The sequence below is a fragment of the Eretmochelys imbricata genome, chromosome 1 (genome assembly GCF_965152235.1).
Source record: "Eretmochelys imbricata isolate rEreImb1 chromosome 1, rEreImb1.hap1, whole genome shotgun sequence".
Taxonomy (NCBI): Eukaryota; Metazoa; Chordata; order Testudines; family Cheloniidae; genus Eretmochelys; species Eretmochelys imbricata.
Genome location: NC_135572.1, coordinates 240758378 through 240775480, shown reverse-complemented (window position 1 = coordinate 240775480; position 17103 = coordinate 240758378). Strand labels below are relative to the sequence as shown.

At 41.1% G+C, this 17103-nt stretch overlaps 1 protein-coding gene across 13 annotated transcripts in view; it reads left to right on the top strand.

Annotated features, from left to right (window-relative positions):
* The window catches only part of C2CD5 (C2 calcium dependent domain containing 5), a 132206-nt gene that overhangs the window by 77927 nt on the left and 37176 nt on the right, over nt 1-17103 (top strand). For all 13 annotated transcript variants that reach the window (XM_077826425.1, XM_077826416.1, XM_077826393.1 and 10 more), the window contains 3 exons: nt 1211-1402; nt 12067-12253; nt 15272-15436. In XM_077826425.1, the coding sequence (XP_077682551.1) occupies nt 1211-1402; nt 12067-12253; nt 15272-15436 (544 nt within the window). The remainder of the gene's footprint in view (nt 1-1210; nt 1403-12066; nt 12254-15271; nt 15437-17103) is intronic.

Here is a 17103-nt window from a genome sequence, read left to right as displayed (position 1 = left end):
TGATACAATTTTATCTCAATATTTAGCTTTTTCTTTTTTCATTTCATTCGGAAGAGACTGAGTATTACTTTTCCCTGCAAATACTACTTGTTGATCAGTTCTTTGAAACTGCAGTTTTGACCCCTTTAAACAAACAAAAAAAACCCCCTTCCTTTGCTTTTTTTCTGTCCCAACAGAACTTTTAATACACTTGTTCAACCTCTCCTTCCCCTGCTGACATCGAAAGAAATGTCAAGTTTTTAATGTTAAAATAAAAATTCAGTTTTTGATGATATATTTTATAAGCTTGTTGAATGTGTTGTTTAAAGGGAGAATCACATTTATTTTCAATAATAAAAGCTGACTGATATTAAAGCAACCAAATGTGAAATATGTATAGAAAGTCTGTCTCATTTTCAAAAATGACTTAGGCTCCTTAGTGCCCAAATCTCTCTTAAAGTCAATGGCACTTACGTTCCTAAGTCACTTAAGTTATTTTGAAAATTTTACTCAGAGTTCTTTGAGAAGAAAAATTACTGTGCAGGACAAAATTTTACAATGAGGCTCTTACATAGTATGTTACAAAATCATAATTTGTTCAGACTATATTGTTTATAGTCTTCCATGTGTTTTTGCAACAATTCTGCCTAGATATTTTGTTTCAGTTAAGTGAATAGTGAGTTTTTCTTAATGTTGTAGCTTGGGAAGTTCTGTATGGGTCTTTCTTTTTAATGACTACCTGTATTATACTGTTCTCCAGTAGGATGACTGGCACATTTAATTTCTGCTGCTTAATTTTGTATACGTTATTCAAACATAGTCCATGTAAGAGATTTGGTACGTATTTACCCAGCAGAGTCTTTTATAAAGGTGTGATATACTAGATTACACGCAGCTAGCAAGAATTAGATCTTAAAGCTATTGCAATAATATCTTAGGCTAATATAACCACTGGCCATTTTATGCTGTTGGTTTTTGATCCCTGGATAACTGTTAGCTGCACAGATACTATATGTATCGTTTCAGAGAATAGCATGTGACCTAATTCTGCTGTTACATTGATGCAATCCTATTAACCTGTTGCACAGATGTAGTAGAACAGAATTTGACTCCATATGTGTGGCTTATGTAGTTGTATGTATAGGCCAGTTTTATACTACATGCACATAGTATTTCTTGTTAAGATAGTGCACAGATGTTTTAAATATACTTTTCCAAAATGTACTTTTAGGATAGAAGAAACTTCACCTCCAGGTTGTGGATTTTGCCACATACCATATGATGAACTGAACATGCCATTCCCTGCTCATCTCACATACTGTTACAACTGCAGAAAGCAAAAGGTTCCTGATGTTCTTTTCACAACAATAGATCTGCCTGCAGAGGCAATGGTTATTGGGAAAGGATGTCTTATTCAAGCCAGGTATCTGTGAAAATATTTATTTTCTTACTACTGTGCTGGAGAACATTAGAAATTTTCCTCTTATTGTAGTTCAACAAAAGAGCAAATTTTATATTTTATGTTCAGTTATGTGTAGTAACTGGCAGCTAAATGAGAACTTGTTTTTTTCCTGTTGTGCTGTCATTAACTTTAGTTTTGTGCTTTTTACTTACACTAATGTATAGGACAGGGGTGCTGGAACAATTTGTATAGTGGGGATACTGAGAGCTGTTGAACCAAACTGTAAATCCTATGTATGATAGAAACCACTTCAAGCCAGGGGATGTTGCTACAGCCCCAGTACCCCTAGTTCCAACAGCTATGCTGTAATACCTACTAAAATTATTGTATTCAGCCCACATGGCTATGGAGAGCAAATACTTGCAAGTGCAGAATTAAGGTTGCACGTGCTTCATATGCTCAGGTTAAAATAATTCAAAATAGTGAACCAGTGGAGTGGGTCACATGACTGGTTCTATGGTGGTTTGGTCAGAATGGAGGTCCCATAATCATACTAAGATGTAAAACAAAATTCTCCTTTGAAATGATGACTGAGGTGAAACATAGCAACAGAAAAGACATTTTTGCTACAGCGTTTTTCATTTAGCCCCATTATATTGGAGAATGCAAGATCATACCATGATTATTTCTTGTCAGAGGTTCCTAAAAGTATTACTAATTATCTTGGGTGGTTCTTTGCAAATAGGTTATGATATTGTACTAAAAGATGTAACTAAAACTTAAGATTCCACGTGTTCTTAATATTGGTAAAAACTTTCGCAGGCAGATGTACTAAACTACTTTCCAGAAATGTAGCAGTGTTGTTTAGACAATCGCATATGCAGTAATAGCGCAGTACAAATTATGTGAGAGAAGGGCAGATTCAATGTCCCTAGATTTATATTAATTTTGTTATGATATTGTAATTTCCTATTCAGTTATACAGTACTTAATTTTCATTGTTTTGCCATTCTAACTACTGAATATACCGTACATACACCAATGCAGATTCCTTGACATATTCGGTTAGCTTCAGCCATAATAAATCAAATAGGGGCACCACTGGAAAGTTACTGAGTTGGTGTGAGGATGATCCAGGAGGAACTCCTATAGTCCTGTTACTCCAGCTAATTGTTGCTGTAAAGTGAGGTTAGCTTATTTATGTGATAATTGATAATGTTGTGCCTTCCTCCTAGTGTGCTTCTGTCAGTAGAAGTAGAGGATGTGACGAAAGAACAGGAATGAGAGTCATGACATGGGTGGCTCTTCCCTTAACTTGTGTGATCTTGAAGAAGTCACTTACCTTGTCTGTGCCTCAGTTTCCTCAACTGAAATACAAAAATACATTACTATCTCTGATTTTCTGTAAAGTTTAATTCATTAGGGTATATGAATTTCATAATGTCAGATGGAAGATGCTTCTGTTGAGACGAATGTTTGCCTAAGTGTTGCAAGTCTCAGAACCATATAGAAATAATGACCACATATATCTTATTTTACATCTCTGAGCATTTGGTGTACGACTACGTAAGGCTCTGTGATTCCAACTACCTTCAGTTCCTTTTCTGCTGCCACAGACAGAGGTTTTAGAACTACTGTTCAGTTTAGACTGCTGTGTAAGACTGATATCGTTTGCCTTTTTTCTTTCTCTTTAGGTTTTTAGTGTGTGAGGGGGAAGATGGGGGTGTTTGAGAGAGACACACTAGCTAGTAGTAATTTAGATTAGTGCTATTACATGCTTCCAAGCAGATTCCTGTCTACTTCTGTTGAGTTCAAAGCTAATCATCTTTATGACAGACTAGAAGGAATTCTGATTTAAGTTCAAATTCAACATTTTGCATCATGTGGTGGTAATATATCTATTTTATCTAAGTTTTTATATGGCTGCCCATCACTGTTGTATCTGAGCACCTTCTACATAAAATCAATTGCAATAACAAAAGTCCATGGTGGACTTCATGGAGTGAGAATTGTATTATAATTGTATCACTTGTGGTGGAAAGGCTTTCTTAAAGAGGAAGTCTTTGCAACTTTTTCCTAAAGATGGTCAGACTCTGGGTTTTTCTGATCTCCGAGCTGGATCCGCTCAGTAGAGAATACTTTGTCCTCAGCTCTCATATGCTTCGTCCTTGGCTTTGGGATCCGTGTTGTCCCAGAAAAGCAGAGCTGTTGTGGTGGTTCATAGATTGAAATTTAGTCTTTGATGTAGCTGGGACTTGGTCTAGTAATTGTTTTGAAAATAAGGAATAAGGCCTTAAACTGACATCGGAAGCTAACTGAAAGCCAACGGAGGGACTTGAGCACAAGCTTGAAGAGGTCATAGTGGCCTGAACCATGGGTAAGATGGGCAGGTGCATTCTGTACCAGCTGGAGCCTGTACATTGCCTTCACATTCAGCTTTAGATATAGTGAATTGTAGTAATCCAGCCTGGAAGTGAAAAATGCATGGATTACTGTGGTCAGGCCCTCCTTCAGGAGGAAGGGGTGAAGCTTCCTGGCAAATTGGAAGTGAAAGCTGGCATTTTTGGAAACTGATGCTACTTGGTCATGCAAGCATTTCAAGGAGTGAAAGGGGACCCTGAGTATTTACGCTACATTGAGAAATGTAGACTAGACATCTTCAGTGGAAGCTGGAGACAGTGTTTGGACCAGCTTTTGGAAGCGTTTCCCCTTTCCGACCAGCGGCGCTTCAGTTTCTCCTGGATTCAGCTTGAACCAGCTGCTTTTCATCCAAGAATTGATTTCTTACACACTTGCTGACAACTTTTTAGTAATGGTGGTAGAATCAATTGAGAATGAGATACGTAGTTCAGTGTCATCAGCGTATTGTTGGCAACTCTAAGCCTGATGATGGCATCTCACTGTCTCTTCTAGTGGTCTCATGTAGATATTGAAGAGAAGAGGAGATAGTATGGATCCTTGTGGGCTCAATTGGAGCAAGTGTAGTGCTGGACCATCTACTTCTGCTATGTTATGTAGACATGCTAGTAGTACTTTGTGGTCCACTGAATGAAAGGCAGAGAGATCCAACAGTATGGGCATGTAGGTCTTAGCTGTGTCCATGGCTATGAGATCATCCTTTAGTGACAGTAGAGCAGATTCTGTTCTGTACCATGGTCTGAACCCTCCTCAGGGGAGCATCCAAGATGTTGACACATATGAGATGTGGTTTAAGCTTGGTGGTTACTACTTTCTCAATTATTTTGACCAGGAATAGGAAGTTGGAGAGATCTTTAGGGTTTAGTGTTGGCTTCATGAGGACTGTGTGAACTATTGCATTTTTCAAGAAATTTAAGTGTGCTTTTCTGAAGGAGGCATTGATAATTTCCATCAGTAGTGAGCATAGTTGTGCTGGCATGGATTCATTTCACAGGTTGTGACTCTAATATTATTCCAGGGCTTCTTGAGCTGTAGCATGTGTGATGGAGCCAAATTCAGCCAGGGATAGTGGGGCAGATAATAGTCTGGTCAGAGGGGTGGGATTTCCTTTCCTATTTCTTTCTAAACATGATAAGTATACAAGTACATCAGGGACTTCCAATGCTTTGGAGAAGAACACTTTCTGAAGGGGTGCTCAGTTTTTCCTTTTTTTAACCCTTTCAAGTTTACCTTGAATAGATGTAAACTCTCACTAATTAACAAGTCTTGTAAGTTCTGCTGGTGGACACTGAAATTTTCCATACCTTGAAACTGAAGCAGCCACAAAATACCTGTTAGGAGAAAAACTAAAGGGCATGAAATTTCAGGTGGGACAGGCTTATGAGGAGTATGTGGTTCTCTTCTGCTCCACCTTTAAGAAACATCTTGAATCTAAGCACAGTCATCAAGCTAGTAGGATGGAGCTGATTGTACCATAAAAGGTAGAGGAATATGTCAGTTTGAGTGGAAATTCTAATGATTGATAGCATGTTTGTCTCTGCTGCAGCAGCTTCCTTCTGTGAGCTACTTGAGTCTGACTACATTCTTTTGAGAGAATTTGGATGTTTTGGCCTAAGCAGACCATAATAATAATTTATTGATACTACAGTAGTCCTTAGATATTTCAAGCCAGGTTGGGGACCCATTGTACTGGTTGCAAAAAAGAAAAGGAGTACTTGTGGCACCTTAGAGACTAACATTTATTTGAGCATAAGCTTTTGTGAACTACAGCTCACTTCATCGGATGCATGCAGTGGAAAATACAGTAGGAGGATTTTATATACACAGAGAACATGAAACAATGGGTGTTACCATACACACTGTAACAAGAGTGATCAGGTAAGGTGAGCTATTACCAGCAGGAGAGGGGAAAAAAACCCTTTTGTAGTGATAATCAAGGTGGGCCATTTCCAGCAGTTGACAAGAACGTGTGAGGAACAGTAGGGGGGAAAAATAAACATGGGGAAATAGATTTACTTTATGTAATGACACATCCACTCCCAGTCTTTAGTAAAGCCTAATTTAATGGTGTCCAGTTTGCAAATTAATTCCAGTTCAGCAGTCTCTCGTTGGAGTCTGCTTTTGGAGTTTTTTTGTTGTAATATTGCCACTTTTAGGTCTGTAAATCGAGTGACCAGAGAGACTGAAGTGTTCTCCGACTGCTATATAGACACACATAGTAAGTGGCAGTCACTGCCCTAAAGAGTTTACAATCTAAACAGACAAAGCAGGCAATCTCTTTTGATTCTTCATGCCTTCATTTCAGAAGTCAGATCTAAGGGTTGGAAGGCTTTGCCTCAGTTTCATGTGACGTATTCTGTATAGGTTCTTATATTACCTTCATCACCATAATGTTGAGTGCCTTCCAGTAGTGCATTGGACAACAGGATCTTTAGGTTCTTCTTAGTGGACCTCTGATTCCTGGGTATGCAGACTTAGGTATGAAATGGTCCTTTTCTCACTCACCTAAGACTTAGGATGTATGTTCCCTAGATCACCCTAAATATGCGGTCTTTCACTTTGGACTCCTCTCTCTGGTGGCAGTTCTGTTATGATGCCACTGCAGTCTTACTCCTCTCAGCCTTTATGTAGTTTGGCCTATGTGGCATCAGCCATCATAAGTGTCTTCCTCTGAGATGTTTTTTCAATATATACTGCATCTGTAAGGGGAGACCATCACCTCCTAAACCTACTTCCCTTCTACTGATTATCCCGCAAGAGATTTGGTCAGATCCTGATAAAAGAAGAAGAATATGAAAATATCAAAAGCTTCAAGGTAGCACAGAAGCCAGTCCTTTTCTGCTTTGTCAGTGGAGTGTCATTGCAACCTTTTGATGACTGTAGCTAGTTCTGGAAGTTCTGGTTTTTCAAGTGATGGTCACTGTTGTATTCCATTGAGGGTTATACGTATGTGCCATGTATCCGGAGCCAGATATTTTGAAAGTAGTAATGTCCGTTGGTCTGAGTACATGCCCATGCTCCGCCTCATGGTTTCGTCCAAGGTGATAATGAGCAGGGTGGACCGTCTGTGCCCTTAGCTCCTTTTCACCACTGCATGGTCTGAGTCAAAGCCTCTTCTGTTCTCTCCTCTCTTGTGATGCACTTCTACAAACTGAGAAAAAATAATTTTATTCCTGTACATAGTTATTATTTTATTATTTTTGTAGTAGCTTTTAGTGTAGTAGTAGTAGTTTTAGGATTGTAAGGACTGTGGGATGCCATTTCATCAGTTGCCCACCTGTCCCCAGTACCCATGCATGGGTAGTGGATTATGCACTTCATGTCCTCACTCATTCTCGGTCAACAATGAGCACTAACGCTGCCTTTACTGCTTGGGGGAAGCCCACATTTCATCTTGGTCCAGTATTTGCCTCTCTTTCCCAGCCCGTAACTGGGAAGGCCAGGCTCTCCACCTCAAGAAGCACCTCATGGAGGTTGCCATGAGGCCACTGTCAGATCCAGGTGGGGGAACCCCCCCGTACGTCAGCCTGAGCAATCTAAAAATGCACTTCCTACTGCATCTCCCAGTTCAGTTCTGCTGGTACCAGTGCTGTGGACCACTTGTCAGGTCCTAGCCGTGAGACAAGGAAGCATGTACATAAATATGGCAGTAATTCTTCCTCCAGGTCCGAAAAGAATACTGCTTTAAGAGTTCCCATCATGGAGAAGCAACGCATTCCAAAGCACACAAACACGATAAAAAGCTGCACAGAATGTCGGTTCCATCCACTGAGCCACGTACTCCTTCCAGGTTGGTACTGCTGAAGTCAAGGGAATCTTTGGTTCCAAGACAGTCCTGAGCTCCTGTTCCAACTGAGGAACTCCTACTGCTCACACTGGGGAAACTCGAATCAGCCCCGAGCCTCATGAACTATTTGCGCTGGCTGAGGTGAGATCTCCATGTGTTCAAATGCCGTAGCGTCTTTGGAGGGTGCGCTCCCGAACCTTAGACTTGCCTCCTTCGGGCTGTGTTCCTGCCCACTCCTCTGAGGCTCCTGTGGTTTTGCTGGCACAGCCATTCGAACTGAGCTCTGATTTCTCAGGATGGGAGAACTCAGACAGGGCTCAGGGTCTGCCCCTCCCGTACTGCCGATGTGAATACCGCACAGCCCTACCAGCTCAGTGGCAGTACTCTCTCTTTGCCCAGCACTGGGGTCATTGGTACTATGTTCCAAAACATCCGCTGGGATAGCTGTACTGGGGGGTTGTGGCTGCAGTATCCACGTTCCCGCTTGTGAGGAGTCTCCACTCTTGCCCCTTCAACCATCCTTGAGAAGGCATTCCAAACAACTTTTGGAGTATGCACCTCTTAGTCCGACTTAGATGCTTCCGCCAGAACTGGAGCACTTCCTCTCATTATCCCTGGACACAGCGGTTCTTCGATTTCCTCCTCACTCCCAGATGACTACCGTCAATTCCAAGAACTGTTATGTAGGGTGGTTGATTCCCTCCATATTCCACTGGAGGAAGTGCAAGACAAGCTGCACCAATTGCTTGAGATGTTACTGCCTCGGCACCAGCCAGAGTGGCCCTACCAATCAATTATGCCATTCTTCAAACAGCCCGGACTGTCTGGCACACTCCAGCTACCTGCACACCCACCCAAAGAGGCAGAGAAAGGGAAGTATGTGCCTCCAGTGGGGTCTGATTTTCTCTTCGCTCACCTCCCCCCCCACCCAATTCTCTCGTCATTCAGGCAGCAGTGGAGTGGGCCCATCAGCAACACTCACGTTCCACCCCAGTGGATAAAGAGGGCAAACACCTGGACCTTGGGGGTCACAAGGTTTTCTTCTCTGCCAGTTTTGCATTTCAAATTACCTGGCTCTATTTGCAAACTACATCTTCCTCACCGATAGCAAACTTCCTCACTTCACAGACAAACTGCCCCAGCTATCCTGGATGAGGGAAGCTGGTTGCGAGGACAACGCTGCAGGCTGCGGTGGACGCATCGGACGCTTCTTTGGGCATGATGGCTACAGGGATCATCTTGCAAAGGGAATTATGGCTGCATTCATCAGGTTTCCCGAGGGAAGTACAGACCATCATAGAGGACCTTCCTTTCGATGAGTCTTATCTCTTCAGCCAGAAGGCTCCCTTCATTCCCTCAAGGATTCCAGAGCCACTGTGCGATCACTAAGTTTCTACACACTGGCACCCAAGTGCAAGTTCTACCTGGCTCCAAAGCAGCAATTTAGAGTTCCCCAGTTCTTCCTCTAGTGGCCCTATGAGCTTCCTTGCAAACAGCAGAAGACCCAGCGACCCCACCCCTCAGGTTCATCAGCACAACCTTCTGCATCTCATACCCAGTCTTCCCAGAAGCAGTATTTATGAGTGCAATTAGAGAGCTGCCAACCACCCTGCCTCATGCCTTGCACCCGACTCACTCCCTTCAGGGAGCACCTATCACTCTTTTTACCACCTTGAAGTGTGATAACGGACAAGTGGATCCTGGATGTCGTTCGATATGGCTATATGATGGAGTTCAAAACGCAACCTCATCCTCATCCCTTGCCCGGGCCTTGCTTCAGGGACCGCTCTCATGACCATATCTTCACCCTAGAGGTAGACTCCCTGCTGCAAAGGGGAGTGATAGAACCTGTCCTCATAATGCCACCACCATTTATTATATCAACAGAAAATGGGGCACAAGGTTTCCTATGCTTTGTGCAGAAGCAGTTCACCTTTGGGACTGGCTTTGCCCACAAGATCCTGTTAGCAGCAGCATACCTTCCTGGGACTCAGAATGTAATTGTGGACTCTCTCAGCAGAAAGTTCGTGACTGACCATGAATGGGAGCTCCGCGACACTGGTCACTAGCATTTTCGACTGCTGGAAGACTCCAGCCAGGTACCTCTTTGCCTCCTATGTCAATAGCAGATGCACCCTGTGCTGCTCTGGGGGACTTGGTGCCCTTTCCCAGGGTGACACACTAATCCTTTGCTGGTCAGATAGCTCAATTACACCTTTCCTCCCTGCTGCCCCTGCCACAAGTCCTACACAAGATCAGATGGAAGAGAGCAACGGTCATTCTGATTGCCGCATTCTGGCCTTACCAGTTCTGGTTTCCCCTGGTTCTCAGCATGTCAGCGTGCTCCCCACTTCCACTGCCACTTTTCCTGGAACTCCTCATGCAACAAGGTGGATGTATTGGGCATCCTGATTCCCAAACTCTTCACCTCAGAGCCTGTTTTTTGGATGAGCACCTTCGTTAAAGTGGGAATGTTCATCTGCAGTACAAGGCATCCTCTCAAATAATGGAAAGGAGTCCACAAGGCGATCCTATAGGGCCAAATGGAAGTGTTTCACCTCATGGGCCCAGCGGAAGGGTCTTGCCCCTGAGGATGTGGACATTCCTCTTCTTTTGGACTATATCCTCTCCCTAAAGACATCTGGCCTTGCTCTCAACTCCATCGGGGTGCACATGGCTGCTGTCAGTACCTTCCGCCCCCCTGGTTGAAGGACATTCCTTTACTCACCCCTTGACTACCAGGTTTTGGAAGGGCCTTCCTATGAAGGGCCTCAACCGTGTCCTCACAATGTTAACGAAGTCACCCTTTGAGCCTCATGCGCTCTCTCTCTCCTCTCCATGAAGATTGCCTTTCTAGTAGCTATTACTTCTGCGAGACAGTCAGTCCTCCTCACCCTTTATCACCTCAGATGAAACCATGAGGTGGAGCCAGGGTGCATGCATGGACTAACGGAAACTACCTCTTTTAAAATCTCTAGCTCTGGATGCATGGCACATGCATATAATCCTCTGTGGAACACAGATAGGGACCACACATCTTGAAGAACTTCCAGTTATAGGTAAGTAATTTCTTCACTGACAGAGCCCTGCATACTGAATTGTCCATAGTGAGGAAGAAATCGAAGAAACTCTTTGATATGTTGGAAGTCCGCAAGAAGGGGAAGACTGTTCTCATCAATTTGAAAGGACATTCAGAGGTAGTAAAGAATGCTGGGTGTCACCTTCTTCAATATTTGCTGCGACAAAGTGAGCCTGAATACCTGTATCAAGTGCGACTGTACAGTTAGTGGGAATTATAATATTTCTTTAACCGCTCTGGATTAGCATCTCTGGTTACCTCAGCAATGTTAGTTATGATTTCAAAGCTCAACAAAGAAGTGTCTCAGAATTGGTTGCTTTTCAGATTCAGAACCAACTTCCAGTATAAAATATTTGTAAAATGTAGTCAAACTTCATCTCAGTGTATTTTGGAATTACCATATTAGCACTTCTCCAGTTATGTAGTTATATTAGGTGTTAGTACAATATTTTTAAAGTGGAGTTATAACTGTGTAGGTCCCAGGATATGAGGGAGACAACATGGGTGAGGTAATATCTTGTACTGGACTAACTTCTATTGTGAAAAAGACAAGCATTTGAGCTATGCAGAGCTCTTCTTCAGCTCTGAAGAAAGAAACTTGTCTCTTTCACCAGCGGAAGTTGGTCCTATAAAAGATATTGCTTCACTGACCTTACCTCTCCAATAATTGTAAAGGTATAATGAAGTGGTTTTCTGTGATCCACAGAACCCTCAGGTTCTTCGGACTATGTCTAAGGGATCTGGGAAAGGTTGTCCTTACCATAGAACAGTGGTTTAAGCCCCTGGTCTGTGAACCCCAGGGCGGTCCACAGACTGTTTAAGATTTCCAAAGGGGTCCACACTGCCATTTGAAATTTTTTAGGAGTCTGCAAATGAAAAAAGCGTTGAAAAACACTGGCATAGTGGGTGAAGCATATTCCTTGCCTTCTGAGTACATTTTTATGTATATTTTGCTTACTAGAAGTAAACATGATTTCATTAAAAAAATTGACAAAAGCCATGCTTTCCAGTTTTTATAATTTGTTTTAATAAGGGATATTTCTTAATATTTTTTAAAGTGCATGCTTTATAAGTTACTTTTGTTCAAGGTTTCCATTTTTTAGTTTAAAAGGGTATTTTCCTATTAAAATATGACTGAAATTAAGGGTAAAGATGTACAGCAAATATTTGTTAAAAGCCAAAAAAGGTCAATTTGATGATGTGCTGACTGACGGTTAAGAATATGGAACTTTTTTTTTTAAAGAATTAATTCCAGAAAATAACTTTGAATGGTTTGTCAGATATAAAAAGCCTGAACATTTCCTTTTGATCACTTACACAGTTTATCAGTGGTTAAAAATTAAAAGTGCTTACAATCTTAAAACAGTCTAATTCTATGTATGTGACAATTTCCATCAACAGGTTATGTCGCCTAAAAAAGAAAGCTCAAGCTGAAGCAAATGCAACATCCATCAGTAATCTGTTGCCATTTATGGAATATGAAGTACACACACAGCTAATGAATAAACTTAAATTGAAGGGAATGAATGCTCTGTTCGGTCTGAGGATTCAGATTACAGTGGGTGAAAATATGCTGATGGGCTTGGCAGTAAGTGTTACTTTGAATGCATAAATTAGAATTCTTCATTCTATTATATTCTGTTCTTCTAATTTCACAAAACTGTTTGTGCCGGTTTTGTATGATGATGGAATTCTGGGCAAATGGAGATATTTAAAAATTATAGTTTTAATAACAAGTGAGATGATGGAAAGAAAGGAGACTGCCACCTTCTTGTTGATAGATCAGAACAGACTTGCCTTGAATACCAGACAAAATAGATTGGACTCTTGAAACTGAAGTAGTAGATGAAAGTATCATAAGTACAGGAGGCTTCCCCCAAAATGTCTCAATAGGCATATGCTGTAGAAAAAACATAAATTCCTTTAATGGTTACTGTCAAGATCTGTTTTGACTCCTTAAACTGCATTCCATGTTCATGGTAGATGGGATTTGCCCTCACTGAGTATTTGTAAGTCTTTGGTTATCAGCTAGTAAAAAAGAGGAACCCACAACACTCCAGCCTGTTGCCTCTGATTGTAATACTGATGGCCTCTAATGCCTCTATTACTTTCCATCTAACTATTAACTCTAAAGGAGCTGCATTGTGGTGTTGCATTAGCTTAACTGTACAAGGTACTCAACCCTTTCAACTGTACTTATGATGTACTGTTTTTCATAGAGTGAATTTGATGCTGCTTTCTGTTTAGTTTAAAATAAAATACGATTTTTAAAAAAACAAAAAAAAACATTCCAGAATGAATTTTGGAGACCCACTGTGCTGTCCAGACTCATATTTTTCACTAACATTTTATAAATATCCTCTGCACACACATACCTTATAGTATTTGTTTTTAATTCCATACTCTCCTTTTTTGGCTTTCTGATGGCAGAGAAGTAATGATCAGTAGGTTAAAAGTGTTCCAGGCCTAATTATAAAATGTTGCACCACTGGCATCTCTGCTCTGCCTGTGATGTGTGGGGTTGGGATAGCCAAGCTTTATTCTATCTCTGCCAAGACATCTCAGTGAACAGATGGGCCCTGAGTAGAGGCTCTCAAGCTCTCTACATCCTGATTAACACTTCCAATGAAAAGTTGGCCCAGATGACCTCAGAGGCCATGTTTTTGAATGTGTGAGTCAGCCAACTCCAATGGGTGCCAAGAGACATCACCAACACTAGCCTTTTTAAGTACATATCAGCTGATAGAAGTCTCAAAGCTATCCAGGCCAGCAGTCGAAAACAGGCAAGGATCAGAGGATTCAAGGTTGAACCTCAACTCAGGCCTCAACCTGTGCTTTGTGGGACAGCCAACAATATGCTGAGCTGCTGCTAAGCACCAATGGAATTTTGCACCAACTCTTTCAAGAACAGTGATGCCTGATATGTCTCATGTCTGATCTTGGATCAAGGTGTTTGGAGCCAGTGAGAAGGTGGCAGTCTCCTTCGTTTCCACCATCTCACTTGTTAATAAAACTATAATTTTTAAATATCTCCATTTGTCCAGAATTCTACCATCATACAAAACTTACACCAACGGTTTTGTGAAATTAGAAGAACATTTTATAAGGTTAGACATCACTGTTCTTGGTGCAGTTGGTGCAAAATTCCATTTGTGGTTAGCAGCAGTTCACTGAATTGTGTGGTCTCCCAGGAAGCACAGATTGAGGCCTGAGTTGAGGTTCAACCTTGACTCCTCTGATCCTTGTCTGTCTTCGACTGCTGGCCTGGCCTGTGTAAAGCTTCCATTAATTCTATGTCTGATGATAGTGGCACTGATAAGTCACGTCACTGGGTCAAGAGTATGTTAGGACCTACTGAACTCCCTGATGTTTTTGTTTCTCTGTCTTACTTCAGCTGTTACGTAGATGTAGGCACTGCATCGCACTAATGACACTGTAATGATTCTGAGTCTGGAGTCTTTGTTTCTGTGAGCATGCCTTGGGCATTGGCAGCGATACCATGTCCCAGTTGTCTTTGCCTGGGTATCTCACATGTGTCAGCTTCAGTAACTTCAACAGTGTACATTCTAGTTTATTATACAAATGCATCCAATACCCAGATATGTTCAGCAGATTGAATGTGTACTTAGGATGAAAGAGATAATGGTAAGATCATAGTAACTGATTTTATCTGTGTAGATCCTACGGGTTATCTCTTCAGATTCATTCCAAATCTCCATAGTAGTGAAGCGAGAACCTCATTTTCCCTGTCCTCAGAAGCGAAAATGTGTATGGTGAAACATGTTTTCCTTTCTTAGAATACTGTCTTGACAGATGTTCTTTGTCAGAAATATGAATGTTGTTAAGAAAACAGTTGAAATAACTTAGTCCTGATGTGATTTCAGTCTTTTTTTTATTAAGTTGGTTTGTTGAAAGAACCTGTAAGGTTCTGGTAAATATCTATCTGGCTTTCACACTGTAGAAATTCTTATGAAATAAGCCAGAAAACCTTTCATTTTCTGTTTTTTCATTTGAATAATGAGCAAAAGAGATGCTTCAGTAATCTGACTAGTTTATATACTGATCTGTGACCGTAAAGACAAATTAAAGTCCTTGATACTGGGAAATTTTGATTTTCTAACTTGTTTATGCAAAATGAGTTAATACTAAGGTCTACATCAATGTAACTCCTATTAAAGTTGAGGATAAACTGAATAAATACATATTTAGCACACTTTTTGTTGTATTGATTACCAGTCACAAATTTTTGGACATGAAACCTTTAGAAAAGAGTAGAGATTTCTATTCATATATAAGATGAGCTCTTGAATCAAGGAACAAGATTTTCCATAAGGGAGAGTTCCCTCAGATGCTGCAAGGTGTATTGTTTTGAATCTACAAACAATAAAGATGGATTAATTTATTACAGTAGCAGGCCATGACATAAACATACAAATTGTACTGGTGAATACATTAAAATCCTGTGCAGTATTGAAAACTATAACTATTTTAAACCAGTAGAAGTAAAATAAACATTGAAAATAAAACTTTAGAGGGCATATTTTGTTCTTGAACATCTTTCTTGTTTTCTTGCTGACTTTTTTTTTTTTTTTTTTTTTAAATGAAGTCTGCCACTGGTGTGTATCTGACAGCTTTACCTCCCCCTGGTGGTATTCAGATTGCTGGGAAGACTCCAAATGATGGCACCTATGAACAGCATATTTCTCACATGCAAAAAAAAATAAATGATACAATAGCAAAAAACAAGGAGCTGTATGAGATTAACCCTCCTGTAAGTAAAGTTTATACAACTCTCAAAAAGGAGCATTCTATGTCAAATCCAGTTCATACTAAACTAGAATGGTTACTGATCTATAACTGAAGAGGTTTGATTTGAGTGCATGGTTATTTATCAATATGAAAATCCCCGAACTCTGTCTGAGTCAATCAGAGCAGAGATTTATATAATCACCTTATTGCAGATATGTAAATCTCTCTGATCTGAATGGCTGATGTCTTTAGAATTCCCCATTCATTTGCCCAAATCAGATTCATTATTTCAGGGATTAGGGAGTTCTGAGAGCAGTAGCCAGTTGGAGTGTAGCTGTGGAAGGTCAGAAAGCATCTTTCACTCTAATAGTCTGCATGTACTCCTTGTTAACTTGGTAATAACATATCCTTTGGCTTAGAGTTTTTAGCTCCAGCTGTAGTTATAGCCTCATAACCAGGAAGCAATTAATATGGTATACCATGGTTCTATAGGTAAGAGTCCAGTCTAGACTCAAATATTCCAGGCTTCACAACCTAGCTCCACTGCAGACCATCCTAATAGAGAAAGAGGTTAGTCTGCACAGAGAGCCTCCTGAAATCCTCTATTCTTACATGCTAGGAGTTGAGGAGTAGCTGAAGGGGAGAAAAAATAGTATAAATACGATTTCCATCTCTGTCACTATACAATTCCGTAACTGCCTGGATATTCCTACAGCCCTCCTGCAGGATTAGCTCTTCTCTAGCCCTAAAATAGGGAAGGGACAAGTCCTGGCAGACTTAAAAAATATACATATAAAGAAAAAATATCCCTAATGTTGTATGGAAACTGGGAACATCTACCGTACTCTTTTTCCACTTTGATCCTTCCATTTACATCATTGGAGAAGAATACTGCGGGAGACTTCTGCCCCACCCAAGTATTTTTATATAAGGTGACCTATAGGCTGGCCAGTAACTGTCCCTCTTTCTTAGAACCGTAGGAATTCACTGGTCCCAATACAGAAATAGATTCCAGATTTTTGGACTGTGAAGGGGCTTAACATGTCTTGTTTCTATGGCTAGCTGTCAGCTAGAGAGGATCTCATCCTGCCCAAGAGCCAAGCTGAGACTCTGGCAAGAGTGGTGTTCTTGTGCACATGAATGAGCAGTAGGTAGCCACTCCCAAGAAGGAAAATTAATCTTTTTTTGAAATAGATAATCTTTGCAGCTGTGTAGCTGGAGGTGTCGTTGACCACTGTGAGGCAGAAAACATGGAAGTTGCTTTCTGCCAAATAGGGCCCCTAAGCCTGTATCAGCAATTCCAATATAAATCCAATTTTTCTATGATTTGTAGCTGCCACAAAAAAAAAATTATTCCAGGTCGAAATGCTCCATGCAAAGTTTTCTCTTTACCGCTGTCTGATGGTTTTTTAATGCACCCCATTCTCCTTAGTAACTGAGGCTGTTTATGCTACAAGCACTACAATGGTGCCGCTGCTGCACTGCAGCATGGGCACTTCCTGCATCTACAGAAGAGGTAGTTAATCCGCCACTCTGAGAGGCAGTAACTAGGTCAACGGAAGAGTTCTTCCGTCAGCCTTGCGGCATCTACACGGGTGGCTAGGTCGACCTAACTACAGTGCTCAGGGTGTTAAATTTTTCAGTGTAGACCAGGCCTGAGTGGCCTCTAGGTTAATTAGATTGGCATAG